General features: G+C 40.9%; 1 protein-coding gene across 1 annotated transcript in view; it reads right to left on the bottom strand.

The window, feature by feature from the left end:
• Window positions 1-17,670, bottom strand: part of Kdm3 (Lysine demethylase 3) — a 222,062-nt gene that overhangs the window by 31,550 nt on the left and 172,842 nt on the right. Inside the window, exon 4 of the mRNA XM_078182497.1 lies at window positions 16,297-16,447. Coding sequence (XP_078038623.1) covers window positions 16,297-16,447 — 151 coding nt within the window. The remainder of the gene's footprint in view (window positions 1-16,296; window positions 16,448-17,670) is intronic.

Genomic DNA, 17,670 nt, shown 5'->3' with positions numbered 1-17,670 from the left:
ATAAAATTTCTCTCCCCATTAACAACGATCGCCATAGAAAACAAAAATAGCAGTCGCTCGTAACTCTCGTCCCTAATCAAAATCATTTGAAATTAACGCCGTCAATTCTTACGCAGCGGCTGGTCAAATTTCTCTGGTAACAATTACGACGTCTACTTGCGAGAGCAATTGCCGTCGCTGCCCGTAAATAAGATAATAATAATAAAGATCGGAAGATCGCGCGCGGCGTGTTCCGTGGGGAATATCGCTCCTTTCACCGTCTCCGCCCCCCCCCCCCTCTCTCCCCATCGCCGCGAAGCTCAAACGAAAGTTATGGTAGGCTGATAAATGTTCGGTTACATCGGCGCTCGAGTGTGTCGTAAGCCTGTTCCCCGTCGAAGTGGGTCGTCGCAAGTATTCCGGCGACGCACGCACACACCGGCACCGTATCGATCGACTGCTAGAATTTATTGCTCGAAAACGAAGCTCGGACGGTTCAGGGACATCGACCAGCAACGAACCCGCGCGGATACTCGTGCGAGCGGCAGGAGGGCGGGAGAAGAGAGGCAGGTGCAACGCGAGACATTCCTGTCGAACGGAAAAACAAGCTCGAGTGTCAACCACGACGATCGACCCGGTCCCCGGTGCATTTTAATTCCGTCGACTGCTACGAGCCGCCGTACCGGGCCCCGGCTACCGACGCGACGACTCTCCTAGATAACCTTATCTCTTCGATTGCCAGCTGAATCGACGCCTCGGATATCTCCGCGGAAGATGGCTCGATAGAAATGGAACATCGATAGCTGCGCGCGGTGCTCATTTTTCCATGCACCTTCCGGACTGACATCGAGCCGATGCTATCATTACACTGTTATCGTTGTACTGGATTACATATTGCATAGATATACAGGGCGCCCTATTTGAAGCAACTTTTTCCTTTACAAAAATTTCATCCGAGGCGTCGTTAACGAGTTATTCGCGAGAAACGGTGGACCAATGAGAGCCGAGCTCAGATGGCGTAGTCTTTCATTCGTCACTGGTTTTCGTTAATTACTCGTAAACGAAGCCGGGGATGCCTAATATGATCTCAGGAACCTCGGGAATATTATATATTATTATATACTATAATATTATTATTATTATTATAATATACTATATTATGCTATTATTATTATGCAGTTTTTTTATACTGTCTCTATTAAATGCATAGAATACGAGCTACATAAAAATGTATTTCTCATCCTAATCATTTTCAAGTTTATCTCGGATCTACTTTTCTACGCGACGATCGCAAACGAAACGATTATTGGAGGTTAGAAAAATAGAGTAACGGCCTACGATATTTTTGAGACGTTTTTAGTTTGAAGGACACCCAGTAGAGCACATCCCGAATGTCGATGAACCCCCGAGAAACTGCAAGTATTAAGCTGTTCCATTGAATGGAGAGCCGTGAATCGTCGGAACCTGTATAAGTATCATTCAGCCGGCGAGAAAGAAAGTCGAGAAAGGAATGCTAGGCGCTCGGAGCGGCGAGGACGAGGCGTTACATCAACTTGCCCGTCAATTTCACCGCGTTCCAGGTTGGACACTGGCATCGCCATCAACGGGCGCAACAAAGTGTAACGAGCGCTTAGAACCGACCTGAACGTTCCTTTTTTCCTTGCCTCTGATCGACTGGCAATTGCCACGAAACCACTATATTAGAACCGCGGAGGCCTCGTTTTATCTTCTCCAATCGCCGAGTTCCTCGATCACGAATCCTTTTTGTACTCGACCGGGGCGTCTTTTTGCGAAACAAAAATTGATTGCGTTGAGACGGACAGCCATCTCCGCGGACTTTTTCAGCTTTCTTTAATCATTTCCGTAGATTATGGGCAATGCGTTCGACGTTCTTTTATTCTTTTAATAAATGAGCGCGTTAAAATCATAGTAAGTCGGAGAAACATTGGAGTCACGTTTTCGAAAAGTTTTATTTCATTTTTTATTTTCAGAAATTTGGATAAACGAGTGGAATGAATTGTAACGGATATGGAAAATTTATTTTATAAATTATGAACTTAGTTGACGCTAAATCGTTTTGATTAATTTAGGTAGGGAACGATACGGTGTGACATAAAATGTGAGTTACTATGTCATACATCGCCGTCGCCAAAAATAGCTAACTTTGCTTGACGGTAACTTGGCGAATAATCATCGAAACATGATGACTCTTTTTATAAATTAAGACTTGAAACCTCTAGTTTAAGAGAGTATTCCTAATATTTTAAGCTTGCTGCACCCTTGCCAGATGATACTTACTGTGAAATTTAATTTAAACCTTCCCCTTTAATTTACAAAAAGAGAAACCTGACTGCGATTTTTCTTCGCAAAGTTACAGCAGTTTAAATCAACCCTTACATTTTACCACGTTTAATAACCTTGAATCTTCGATATGACAAACAAGGTCTTACATTTTAAAGAATATAGTGGCACAAGTGCATCGAATTTAAAATCTAGAAAAACTATATAAAAGTAGAAGTTTCAAGCTTTAATTTAAAAAAAATTTCATCGTCCTACGAAAATTCTTCACAGAATTATCGTCAGTCAAAGTTGCCTATATTCTATTACCTATATTCTATATTCCAATATTCTCCCCTCAAAAAGTTCAACTTGAAATATTCACAATAACTAAAATATTGATTAAATTTCATTAATTTCCACATTTCTGAAATCCACAGACCTTTCTCAAGCAACACGAATCGCGAATAATTATCAATTAGTAGAAGTCAACTATTTCCGTCGTTTCGACACCATGATCCTAAGTCACTCGGTTCCGTCACTTTCAATTGCAGCTTCCTTAACACGTTCTCTGCCGAGCTATTTTTACTCGACTCTTCACTCTAGTCATTTGTTATTCTACTAAAACTTGCCATATTATCTGTAATTATTAATAATTGTATACAATAATAAAACAAATTTATTACGATCCATTCTCGACGTGGAAATGAATTCTTTAATTCTGGATTCGTTATAAACTATTTTTTAGCGCATTAAATAAACACGGAACGTGTTAATTAAAAAATCAGTAAAATCAATGCCACATTTATCCGTTAATAAAAAAGAAATAAAAGCCCACTGACACATGCACCGTGAACGAGATCTCGTTGGCATTTAAGCTGCAGGAAAACAGAATAGAAAATATTTCCGCCGTTAGTTCCCAGTTGCCAATTAATGCTTCGAGCGGTCGCATTGTTATTTGCACCGTGAAATGCAATATTTATCCGGCTTCGTGAATATGCATGAGGAACGCGCGCGCTCGCGCGTCGAACAACCTGCGAACGGGGGATTAGAGTAGCGAAATTGTGCCAAGGATGCGACGACAGACAACGAGAGCCAAGTCACGCCTACGTGACGCCGGTCGTTAACCGGTAAACTCGTCGCGAATCGTGCCCCCGCTCCGATCGTCAACGAGCAGAATCACCGATCCCAGAAAAAAGAAAAAAAAGTTCACGGATCGAGCAACACCCTGTCGATCACACCCCGGTGTGTGTGTGTGTGTGTGTGTGTCACTTCGATTGTCGTTGCGTGGCACGGCGTCACGGGGGCGTGACAAGTGCGTGTAGCCTCGGTTAATTACCGGCTCGGTAACCTCCCCTGCCCCCTCCCCTCGTCGACTAATTAGCCCCGGTAATTTATGAGGAAGCTCGCGCGCCGCGTTCGGCTTTATCGTGCGTTTATAAATAATGCGTTCCAATTAGAAGTTCGCGTTCCTCGCGCGGCCGTAACTTTAACGCCGTAACGGGACGGGAGGATTTTGCCAGCCGAAACGCGAGCAAATCGAACACACACACACACACACGCGCGCTCGCGTTACTAAACTCGTGAAATATTTTGTTTGCTTACGCGTTTATCTATTTATTTATTCGGCAGCGGGTCGAGGAGCTCTTTCAATTCTTCCACAAAGATGCAGCAGAATAATTAGATGATAATAATAATAGCAGCGCCGATAACAAAGTGATAATGAAAATAATATGGTTAGGAGATACGAACATTTTATATATTTAAATTAATTGAAATCGACGACGAGGACATGAATTAAAAAGTCGGGGCACGTAAGGATGAGTAAGCAACGTATTTTACGCATTCGTGAACATTAGTAAACAAAATGCAGAACAATATACACAATTAAATAATTAAGTACTAAATATTAAGTAAGTTGAATGGTATTTAATTTACTGAATTGTTTAACAGAGGAAGCCCGTACTCTTTTCTTTTCTGTATTATCGAATCTCGTGCTAGATGATTTTTATATCCGCGTAATAATCCGTCGTCTAACAAAGCGGTCGGAAAAACACGCGGCAGACCGCGGAATTGAAATGAATCGATTCGATGGAATTGAAATTTCAAATTTCGCGAGTTCGAAAGCGCGATAATCGCGGCGTCTCGCGATTTAATTCGCGACTTCTTCGCAGGATTCCGGCCTCGAAAGAAGAAGCGCGGCAAAAAGAAAGAAAAAAAGATGAACGACGCCGCGATGATTTTGCCAAAGGTCGTGCTCGCCGAAAGGTCAAAAGCTACCGGTATTTCTAGGAACTTTTAAGGTCACGGGAACTTCGAGGAAACTCCGGGGCTTGGCAAATTCAATTTCTTCTCTCTGCTTCTTCCGGGTGTGCCCGCGCGAGCAGCCCGAAGAGAGAGAGAGAGAGAGAGAGAGAGAGAGAGAGAGAAAAGGGAAAGAAAAGTGGAGCGAAAGTTCGTCGGAATGAAATCCAATAACGACTTCACGAGGTGAGGTGCTCGACGACTACGCGAAGAATTTCAAGCAGAGGCCCGTAACTGTTGTAACCAAGACGAGAGAAAATTGAAGTGCGGCCATTATGCGTTCGTTAAAATCATGTTAAACTATTAAAACTGGTGGAAATGAATCTTGGTTACGAGTAACCGTTAAAAATGACGGAATTTGGTTACCTTAAAACTTAGGTTCACTAATTTTCGTTGCAAATAACTATTAGAAATGACTTTAACTAATTTTCATTACAAATAATCATTGCAAACGACGTTAATGAATTTTAGTTACAAATAACAATTAGAAATGACGTTAATGAATTTTGGTTACGGATAACCGTTAGAAATGACGTTAATGAATTTATGGACAATCATTAGAAATGACGCTAATTAATTTTAGTTACAAATAACCATTACTAACGATGTCAATTAATATCGATGACAAGTAACCATTATGGACGGCAAATCCGTGTTCCGTTATAAATAACAATTATTGATTAAAAGAATGCCAATTCGTTAGAGATAACTACTACATTCGACGAAAACAGTTCTCGAATTGCAAACAACTATTACGAATAATTAAAACTGTATAATCATTACGAATAATCGTTATCGATCCTTACAATATAAATTTAACGAGTTATCGACGGATAAACAAGAGCCCGATCGAAGATAAACACGGAAACACCTGCTTTAAGTGCCTTGGTCTGAAATTACAAAATCGTGGTCAAAATCTCTGAAAGATTATATTGAAGGTAAATCAATAGAAACGATGTTTAGGCCGCATTTCTATGTTACTATGGTAATCTGTAAGATGGAATCTTTCTAAATTTACATACTGCACTTGTCTATAACAACGTATTAACGTTGGTATTGTCTATACCGCATCTTTTATTACACCGTGAGAGCTTTTAATTTCGGCCACGTTTTTTAGGACCTCGAACCCATCGGTTTGAAAAATCGCTGAACAGGTGTACGGGGTTCAATTCCCCCGGACTATGGTGAGCTGTGCACGCGGCGCCGTGTAATTTGACCGAGAACACTACGAAAATGTCAAGGTTGCGTCAATGAAATCAACGCGGATGTCATTAATACGCTCGACCGTCACTGAAAAATAATTGAATTATCGCTCGCGTTCGAAACCGACCGATTTCTGTAATTAGAATCGAAGACGTATGCGTTAGGACTTATCGGACAATGCGGTTTGTATATAGCGGTGTCCGCTCGTCGATAACAGAATTAAAATTCTGATCGCCGATAATGATTACTCGTAATCAATAAACTGCGGAATTCCTGCACTTGCGACCGCGCGAATGGTACGAACGTGAAACAGTGCAGCGATAAGAGCAACTAAAAATACTTCAACTATCGGCACTGACTTATTATTACCACTCTTTTAAAAAAAAGAAGGAAAACGTCGTATTCGCGTCTCCCAATCGACACAGAGAATATTTATTTATTACACTAACTTCTTATTTATAAAGATCCACAGCCTAGTAATCCAACATTTTTCAGCAATCATTCCATATTAACTCTTTACCCTCTTGCGTCATTAAAATCGTTCAATCACGTTACAAAACAACTGCTATAGCAACAAAGTGTAGCTCTAAAATGATTGTCGAAAGTAAAATCGTCGAGTCGAAACCAATCAATTTCACATGCAGAAAATAAAGTGCACTTCGTTAAATAGAACGAAAACGCCAGAAAAATGATTTCGGGTTTACGGTTAAAATTGCTTCGAGCGCAGAGGTTCGAATGAAACGTGTTCAATTAAATAATTCCGGTAACGGTAACACGCACACCAAAAACTGTTCCTGTCAATTAGGCTGTTCTCCCGCTTTGAGCAACAATTACGTTCTCCGATTTCACGTCTCGAGTAACGTCGGCGAAGAGTCCGGCGACGGGAGAGGGGTGGAGGAGAAGGAGGAGGAGGAGACGATTTTTTAAAATGGCAGCGTCAGCTTTAATCCGCTTTAAGCCCATCGACGAGGAAACTACATCGAGAGAGGCAGGGTGTCGTGGCACGAAACGAAACACCGTCGGGCTCTATTGTTGCGTACCGTGGAGTGCATAATTAATGACCTTCGTGCCGGTCGAGTTTTGCAATGCAAATGCCGGTTGGAATCGCTCGCGCGTGCTCTCTCTCTCTTTCTCTCTCTTTCTCTCTCCCGTCACAGAAATAAACGGGCTGCGCGCTTGTGTGCAGAACCCGTTGCTCCTCGCTACGATAAACACCGTGAAAGTCTCTCGATCGGCGCTGATCGAGATGATCGAGATGATCGTCTCAGCGTGAGAGACCTTCGGTGCTCGAGCGGTTCTCTCTCTCTCTCTTCGTCATTAAATACCTTCGCGTAAATATATTAATAATAATAGTAATATTAATAACGATAATACTAGTAGCAATAAAAATATTAACAATATTAACAATAATAATAATAATCGAGAGCCATCGTTCGTAGATTCGCGAGCAAGAAAATTACTCGCAGAATCGACGATCATTCATGAAAAGTTCACGAGGCGTCTATCGCAGCAGAGATTACACTGACCTTGGCGCGAGGAGACGGAAGCGCGTTGCTTTAGATCCAAAATCCAAGATCCGGCCCGGCCTCCATTCACGATCCCGTTCCACGTAATCACAAACCGGAAGCCGAACGTTGTCGCACTGAGCCGCGGTTACACGAACGTTGGTTCCTCCTCGCCGTGCAATTTCGCGCGCGCGTTTTTTTTTCGCTTCGAGCGGATAGAAAATGGCGCGGGCGCGGATCGCGGCCAAATCGCTCGGGTTTTTCACGAAGACTACGGTCGCGCAAGCGATCGACCAGCGAGAAGTCGAGAGGCGGGCGCGAGCGTTATCGGGGCCGCGAAATGGAAAACACTCGGCCGTTGATAAGCCGGTTATCGGGAATTATCTGCGCGGTGACGAACAGACCCTGCGCAAGATCCATCGTGGAAGTTGCGAGCCGAGGACGTTGCGCGGAGGCGAGAACGATGGCGGGCACGAAGATAAATGGCGACGAAGGAGAAGGCGAACAAGAGAATGAAGAAGATGAACAAGAGAATGAAGAAGATGACGAACAAGAGAATGAAGAAGAAGACGAACAAGAGAATGAAAAAGAAGTAGATGAAGAAGAAGAGGCGGAAGAAGAGGAGGAAGAAATGAAAGACGACGAGAGTGCCACGCGGTGAAGATTCTCTTCCTCCCGCTGATCCGAGCGGGACGAAAGCTCGCCAAGGACTGGCAGGACACAGTTTTCGTAGGGTGGAAGAAGGGCAGGTAGAGGTCCTGCCCGGGCCGTTGCGTGAAAGGATCCTCTCGGGTTTATGCACCCATACGTGGCCAGACGCGACCCGCAGGTTCTCAACCTGTTCCGACACTTTTTTCTCTCTCCTCGTATCGTGTCACCGCGGGAACGATTTTTTAACCCTCTGGCCACATGGGAGCATATAAACTCGCGAGTCTGTCGATACACGTATCTATATTGCATGCATATTCGATATATCTATCTATATTAAATATAGATATTTGATATATCGATCTATACTAAATATATATTCGATATATATATCTGTACTAAATTTACATTCGATATATTTATCTATATTAAATATATATTTAATATATTTCATCTATATTAAATATATATTTAATATATTTCATCTATATTAAATACATATTTAATATATCTCATCTATATTAAATATATATTTAATATATCTCATCTATATTAAATATATCAATCCATACCAAATATATATTCGATATATCTATCTATATTAAATACATATTTAATATATCTCATCTATATTAAATACATATTTAATATATCTCATCTATATTAAATACATATTTAATATATCTCATCTATATTAAATACATATTTAATATATCTCATCTATATTAAATATATATTCGATATATCTGTCTATATCAAATATATATTCGATATATCTATCTATATCAAATATATATTTAATATATCTCATCTATATTAAATATATCAATCCATACTAAATATATATTCGATATATCTATCTATATTAAATACATATGTAATATATCTCATCTATATTAAATACATATTTAATATATGCAACTATATTTAATATCTATAATCTACATTAAATACGTATGCAACGTATCCATAAAATTTCTATTAAATCACATCAATTGTTATCGGAGGAATATGCAGGTAAATTAAAAATAGCCTAGAGAACAACTTGAGATGGATTAAAGATCGGATATTTCGAATTCAGAGTGCGTAGCTGTCGAAGGGTTAAACGCCGAGATATTCGAAGTTTCGCATGACTTTCAATCATTTCCTTATCGCGAACGATAGACTCGATTGATAACACTGTTTTCTTTCTATCGGATATTTTCATAGAAACGACGACGCTATTTCATTCGTAATTGTGCAAATGGATATATAGTATCGAAGATATGTAACCATTTGCCCTCGATCTGTTGCAATATTCAAATTGTTGCATCGCGTTGCAAAATGGTTTTTCATATTATGAAAGTTTAGATTCCAAGAGTTGTTGTCGCTTAATTTACCACGGCCGGTGAAATGAAAATCTATTTCCATTAAAAATTGTTGAATTTATTTATTTATTCCCGGCACGCAAAGGGTTAATATTGCGAAATATCCTCTTGAAATTACAAAGAAATTGAGAAACAAATATCTAAATAAAATCAGAATTTAAATTCTATACTTTAACAAACTATCGGAATTCTTTTCTTAATATCACGCGTTTTCTAATTATTTATTAAAACTGTAAAGCAGAATTGTAGACAGAAAAAAAGGCCAACACGACGCGGAAATTGTCGTAACAATTCACAGTTAATCCCCGCGACGAAGCAATTAATAATTTCTCGTCGACGATCTGAGAATAGATCTTTTGTTGAAACGATCTTCTATTTGTTTTTTCCACAAGACGGAGATCGACGTTTATTATCGTTCATCGAGTCGGCATTAATCCGATGGCACTTCTAGCACGACGCTTGACTCATCGTATTTTTCTAAAAAGCCTTCGCAATCTTATCGCGCTAGCTGGAAATTATTTTCTCCCCGAAGAAACACATTATTCACGATGATTACACAAGCCTCGCAGATATCGGTGTTTACAGCTTGTTGACCTCAAAGGCCCGCTCTGTTCTCTCTTCCTGAAGTCGAGCCGAAAGTAACAGGCACCGAGCCACGAGAGCTGCATCAGCGACTTTGAGCATACGAATTCACTTTTTACCGACCGTTCATTCAGATATAAACATTTCCGTGTTAATTAAATCAACATTTATTTTCCTATCTTATTCATTTCGCTTTTAATTATTATAATCCGCGTATAGATATATCATAAAGATCAATATCTCTAATGTAATCTCTCATATTAATTCTTATTAATGCTATTTTATTATTTTACACATCAGTTTATATATAATTCTTTAAATATTAGATACCCTTCGCGATTAATTAAATAAATGATGTGTAATAATATAGTAGTATTAATAGGAATTAATATTAGAGATATACGTACTAATATTATTATAATATATATACATACAGTGATATTAGAAATGTAATAATGTGGTAGTATTAATAGGAATTAATATTAGAGATATATCTACTAATATTATTATAATATATGGTATATATACAGTGATAATTGAGGTTACTGTGTTTTTTCGACAGTGTCGAATTGTTTGCTCGGCGCGCGAGAGACAGGAAGAGATTATACAACGGCGATGAGGAGATACGGGCCTCGGGTTTCGCGATAACAGTCGGACTCGGCGCGGGAGAAGCTCCCGTCGAATTATCTGTATTGCGTAAGGTATCGTCGGAACACGCCGCAGCCACCGTGAAAAATTCCATGTCATCGGGCTCATGTGCCTTGATGCCTGGCATTCTCGAGTACGGCCTCTATCGGAAGCAGTCGTTGCGCGCGGCTCTCCTCAAGGCCGTGCCGCGATTTCTTCGTCGAAAGACGGCGAATCGCGGACGCCGTTCGTTCGTTCGTTCGTCGCGAATATATATTTATTCACGGACCGCGCGCGTGACGAATCGGGGCTTACCAAATTTGGGGCTTTCGAACAGCCGTGTTCGATTCGCGTGACGGATTAGGCTCGGATTAGAGTCCGTCAACGGATGCGGCGCGGTCGAGAAGTAAAATAACTGTGGGATGACTGTTCGTTGCTGAATTGTTTTATTGCGCTCGATTAATCTGATTTCCGAGGGAACGTTGCTTTTTCAATCGGCATTTTGCAGTGAAATTTAAAAGACTGTGATATTTTTTAAATCGAACCTGTTCAACAGGATTAAGGTGGTTAGAAAAAGTTAGGTTAGGAAGAGGGAAAGTAATTATTCAGAAGCCGAAGGTTTATTAAGCGGCTCGCATTTTTCCTACTTGATTTATAATAGATTGCAACCTTTCTCGATGTTCACTCGATCAAAACGCTGAAGGGGTAATTATAGCTCTAAAGTAAAATATAAAAGTTCAAGCTATTTTACGACTCGAACATTTTTTCAACAGAATTACGACCTCACTCGGATATACAAAGAAATTACACAGAAATTCTGATCGAACAGCTCGCATTTATACCGATATTTAATTGAACAACTCGAAACCAAAACTTGGCGGGTATAAAAATGATTTTCGAACGTGATAGAATAATTTCAGTGGCGCCCCGGAGTCACCGCCCGAGAGCGAAAGGTTAAAAATCGATGTGCACGGTAAGAGAAATCGTTTATAAAAGTTTCCGGTTGAATGGTGGCCCTGTCGCGATTATTAAAACGTTTCGGTGTCGGACACCGCGGAGGATTGATCGAGCGACGGAAGGTCGTAAATCGCGGCGGAGAGGTTGAGAACGATCGAGAAATGAGAGACCCTGAGGATCGGAGGCAGCCAGCCAAGTACACAGAAGTGCGGGGCAGGTTTTCGGTGACTGTCAGGGCTGTAACACGCACAAAAGGCAGGTGCTGGAATGCATTGATTGCCTCTGCCCCCTCTACACCCCGGTTCCCAGCCCTGTGTTTACGCGTCTCTCTCTCGCTCCCCGGCCAGCATCCGCGTGTCCCTACCCACCCGTATCTGCTCTGGGAACCACCCTTCTCTCCCAGGGAACGCAGGAGGAGATCCCTCGAGCCCCGGGAGAACTCGTTTTCCTTCCCTCATTCTCCCTCCCTCTCCCTCTCTCTTTCTCTCTCTCTCTCTCTTTCTCTCTCTACCTCTCGCTCTCTAGCTCTCTTCTCGGATTATTCCTCTTTCCTCGGGACGAGGGCGGCCCCGGATCGACTTAGCCTGCTTTTTCCCTCGACTACTCCTTCTTTCGTTTTGCTTTCCATATCGGTCGCCCGAGCATTTGTTATTCGAGCCCGGACCGGGAACCGATCATAGAACGATTCTCGTCGGATACCCTCGAACACAGTCTCCTCTACCCACCAGACACCGAAATTACAATCCCCGCGGATCCTCGTTTCAGAAACGTATTCAAATCACCGTCTGGAATACTCTTTTGTGGTAGACGGTGGAAATGACATTGACAGACCCCGCGGATCACGATGCGAAACTTACCTGCATCGATATTTGCAAGACAAAAGGAGTACGAGCGCTTTTCTTGTGCTTTCTTAAGTCATTTTAATGCGTCGATATTTTTAATATTCGTTCCCTTTGTTTCATCGATTATCGGTTTTCATTTTCTTACGCGAACGTAGAAAAGTCGCGGTTTCGGTGTGCTTGGAATTATTTTTTAGGTTATGTCAGGTTATGTTTACTAAGGTGCTGTTTTAAAACACCTTATTTTTCTATAGGTCTCAAGCAAATGTATAAAGAGTTTATACATATAATTATAAAATTTAGTTTGAGTTTTTTAATACGTCCAAGTGTTAATATTCGTTGGAATTAGGCTTTTATAGTCTTCTTTGTAATAAATTCATGGTGAAGGCGAAGTTTGTAACGTTTCCGTTACGTTCGTACGATTTGAAAAGGTCTGGTAATAACTTATGACATTTCTGAATGTTCACATTTCATTTTTACGATTTAAAAAAGGTCTAGCGATAATTTACAACGTTCCCAAACATTTGAATTTATTGTTTACGGTTCAAAAAGTGTACTAAAATATTTGTGACATTTCCAAACATTTGTATATCATTTTTACAATTTAAAAAAGTCTAGCGAACGATTTGTGACATTTGTATTTCATTTGTACAATTTCAAAAGGTCTAAGAATAATTTATATCATTTCCAAACGTTTGAATTTTATTTTTACGATCTAAAAAAGTATACTAACAGATTCATGACATTCGCAAACATGTGAATTTCATTCTCACGATTTAAAAAAGTCTAGTGAATGATTTGTGACATTTGCAAACATTTGAATATCATTCTCACAATTTAAAAATTTCTAGTAAACGATTTGCGACATTTGCAAACATTTGAATATCATTTTTACAATTTAAAAAAGTCTAGTAAACGATTTGCGACATTTGCAAACATATGAATATCATTTTTACGATTTCTCAAAGTCCAGTAAAAATTCGCAACAACTCTAAACACTCGAACGATCATTTGTACAATTTGGGAATGGTCCAGATAATAATAATAATAAATGGAGAGAAACAGCAATCGCGCTCGAAGTCGTTCTCTGTCGAGGTCGGTTCGCGGTTCCGGGAATTTGCGGAATCGACGATGGAATTCCAGGGCGATTTTATGAGATGTTAATAGGGCACACCGGTTTCGGCTTTGGAAAATTTCCGGGTTTCCCTGGGCGAGAGAGAGAGAGAGAGACGAGGGTGGGGGAGGAGCTTCGGGGGTGCGGCGCGGCAAAGTTCTCGCGAAATTCCGCAAAGGGAATTCCTACCCTTCGTGTAACCGTGGTCGCGGTTTCCCGGAGAAATACTTGCTTTCTACGGAACTCTGTGCGCCTGGAAATGTACTGAATTATTCCGCGCGTGGGGCTACGAAACGACCGCCGCCGCCGCCGTCGGTTCGTCTATATTTTACAGTCGGAATGAAGCGCCCGGTCTCTTTGCTCCCGATTCGTACCGGAAATATCGTGTTTCGCGCATAAACAGCCCCGGAACGCGTTCCTCGGCTCGCCACGTTATTGCGCGATTACTTGCGCCGGGTTCCAACCCTTCCGTAACTTCGATTACATTCTGTCGAATCGTCGAACTTCCGCGAAGCGACTGCACGACTCCCGAATATTTCTTCGTCTATTTATTCATTCATTTACTTACTTAATCGATCGGTCGCTTATTTATTCATCTATTCCATTCATTTATTCGTTCATTGATCAATTCTTTAATTCATTCATTTATTCCTTATTTCTCCCTCCAGTTACTTTACACACTCGGCCGAAGAATTTTCAAAGCTTTTTAAAATTCTACTTTCTCAATTAAAATCGCGCATTTTTCTGTGCATTACTTGAAGCAGCCTGGCATTTTTACAACAAAGCGACGTAGTAACATTTTATAAAACAGAAGTCCGATAATTTCGCTTCGGAGATACCTTTTCCAAAAAGAATCCAAACAATTCGTTCGATTATATAAAATTATATAAAACTGCTTTTGCTTTTCAACCGTTGTTTGAACTATCGTAGATATATATACATCTCCGACTGTTGAATTTCGAGTTTAATAAAAGTGCAGAGCTCCCTGCCGTTACGTAGAAAGTCTTCGATAAAGAATTTCCGCTCCGAGGGAAATGTTCTCGGCTCTTTGAAAAATCGTGAAACGGTTCGAGGAAGAAGCGCGACTGCCTGTTCCGGCGTGAAATTGTTGCGAGAAATTTGCAATCGGACTATATTACAGTCACGGGGACTCTGGGAACGAGTCGTGGATGGCGGCGCCCCTCGACTACTGTATTTCATTCGCATCGGGTCGACCTTAATCGAATCGCCCACGCTTCCACCCCAAGACAATTTTCCCCGGAAAACTCGGCTGTTCGGATAGGGATTGAAAAGCAACGATCGTTGGGTTACTAGGCTCCCGGGGGCGGCGGCTTCACCCTCGGGACCAGATTCCGTTTTCCTTGTTATTAATCCCCCTCGCCCACTACCCCACAAAACTGTCCCGTAATGATTTTTTAGGTCGTGGGACGACACGCTTGCGATTCATTCTTTATCGGGTCGCGCGAGTTCAGGTTTTATTGTATTCCGTGGCAGTTAGGTATCTTATAAATGCCGGTTTATTTAGTAACTATATAAGCTCTGTTATATTTGGGAATTATTTATGTTCTGTTATATTTAGGAATTATTTATACTCTGTCACGTTAAGGAATTATCTTCATTTTATTATATTTAGAATTGTAATTAAAAATTATTCGAATTCTACTATATTTAAAAGTGATATTAAATTCTGGCATATTTTTGTAATTATTTAAATCGGTTTATATTTAGAAATGATCTAAATGTTGTTATAATAAAAATATATATTGACTCTGTGGTATTAAGAAATTCTCTAAATTCTGCTATATTTAAAAGTGGTAATAAATTCTGGCATATTTTAGTAATTATTTAAATCGGTTCATATTTAGAAATTATCTAAACGTTGTTATAATAAAAAAAAAAATATATATATAGACTCTGTGGTATTAAGAAATTCTCTAAATTCTGTGATATTCAAAAGTGATCTAAATTCTGTCACGTTTAGATATTATTTGAACTTGATTACATTTAAAAATGATCTAAATGCTGTTACATTAAGAGATCATCCAAGTTTCATCATATTTAAAGATTCTCTAAATTATGTTATATTTGGAAATGATCTCAATTCCGCTATATTTAGAAATTATTCAAATTCTCTTACATCAAGAGATGATCTACATTTTATTACATTTAGAAATCCTCTAAACCCTGTTATATTTAAAGGTGATTTAGATCCTGTCGTATTTAGAAATCATTCGAACTAGATTACGCCTAACTTCTGTCACATTTAAAAATCATTTAAATTCCCTTACATAAACACGATCTAAACTCTGCTACATTAAACAAAAATTACCAAAACACGCATCCAGTAACCACGAAAATTCTGTTGAATTTATCACACCGTAAAACTATAAGTCATCGCGCAAATAAACCGCAATAGATCCAATAAAATCGAAACACCTTGGAGCCGAGATGAGACTCTCCGAAACGAAGCTATCGCTGAATCGTGGGTGTTTCTACTCTTTGCCCCGGCAATAAATTCCAGTCGGTCCGAGAAAGATAGTAAGAGCGGAGGGACACGTCACGGAGTCGCGATGACCTAACACGTGAGCCGAGGGTTTTCAGAGACCGCGTTCTCGTCGGAATTCGATGATTAATTCGGCCGCGCGGGACGGTGGGGCAGGGAACGGGTCGTCGGAAAGCGAAAAAGAGCGCGCGTTTTTGGGTAGGGAGGGGGGAGAGGGATCGGGTTCGGTCGGAGTGGCGCGACGGCCATAATTCCTGTGAATTTTTGTGTCGAGCATCTGTCGGACACGCTGCCGGCACTCGGCGGCAGCGTAGAGGCCCCCGTAGAACGAGGCCGGAGGTCATTAAAAACACGCGCGCCGGCGAAAAACAGGCAGTAAAGGCTGACTAACCTTTTGTTGTGCCAGCCTGAGGGACTCCTCGAAGTGCTTGTGAACTGCCTGCTCGGCGGCCCTCTGCTTCTCGAGCCTCTCCCTTTCCATCTTGGCCTCCCTTTTCTCGCGTTCACGCTCCAGCCGGACTTCCGCTTCTCGCCGCTCCACTCTGCAACGCACACAAAAGTTTCAAGGTTACACACGGTTCTCTTACCACGGCGCCCTCCTCTCTCCCTCTCTCTCTCTCTCTCTCTCTCTCGCGGTCGATCATCCGACTTTGCCGCATCGATTCGACCCGTCTATTTCTCGATCTTTTACACCGTCGCCATTTTTCAACCCCTAACACATTTACCGCCTACCTCGAGGAAACCTGTACTCTTTCTTTTTAAATAAATAGAAATACTGTTGCGTGCCACGAGATGGCAGTGAACGGGGTAGTTATTATTGCCTGTTTGCATGATTCATTAATTGCTTGTAGATTTTTATGGAAATCAATGTTGCCTGTAATTAAATAGAAACGATGCATAAAAGTACTCCTTATTTTATTAATTTTAAAAATTGAGAATAGTATATTGGCGCTTGAAAATTCTTTTAATCTTTCTGTTAACCTAAATCGAGCTCGGCGGTCTGCCAATTATTTATCCATCTGTGACGTTTGTTAAACAAAAGGAACCTTCGTCAAACCTGGGATAACATTGAAAGACTTCGAGGCTATCGTTACACTAATTCCAACTTATTACAATTATAAATAGAAAGAAAATATATATTTATCTATCCGACAATTCCTACGATCAGCGTGGACGGTTTTTATTGCACCCAACATGTATCGATTACATCTCAGTAGCGATTACATAAGATATAATAGGTATAATTAACGAGGGTTGAAAGTCGCATGCATAATATTTCACTTCGACCTTGGAGTTTGACAATTCTATTTTCGCGGAACGATATTATTGCAGCGTCTCCAACATGCCAGGATCATTAAAAGAATCTGCTTTGTCTCGCTCGCTGAAATTTCTAAATTTCTTTTCTTCTCTTTAAATCGACTCGGACGATTTTTTTACCTTCAATCTCTCCGCCGATAAATCGGTTTTGGTAGCGGCCCGAACGGATCGCGTGGATCGCATTCTATAAATTGCTGGTGGATGCGTAGGAATGTCGTAAAACGCGTCTTACGCGGCCATTAAAAGTCGCTTTTTATCCGTCGTGACGCAATCGGAGCGTCAGAATGAATCCCCCGGGGGGGGACCCAGCTTCGGCGACGCGCGGCATCGGACGTTTTCCGCCGCGTAAACGTAAATAATTAAGCATTCTCGCTTCTCGGATACTCTGTCGCAATTATGCGCGCGAATCGCTTACGGTCGCCGGTGATTCCGCGGCGCTGTGTTCTCA

Source organism: Augochlora pura, chromosome 6 (genome assembly GCF_028453695.1).
Source record: "Augochlora pura isolate Apur16 chromosome 6, APUR_v2.2.1, whole genome shotgun sequence".
NCBI classification, from domain to species: domain Eukaryota; kingdom Metazoa; phylum Arthropoda; class Insecta; order Hymenoptera; family Halictidae; genus Augochlora; species Augochlora pura.
This window is presented reverse-complemented; position numbering and strand designations above follow the sequence as displayed.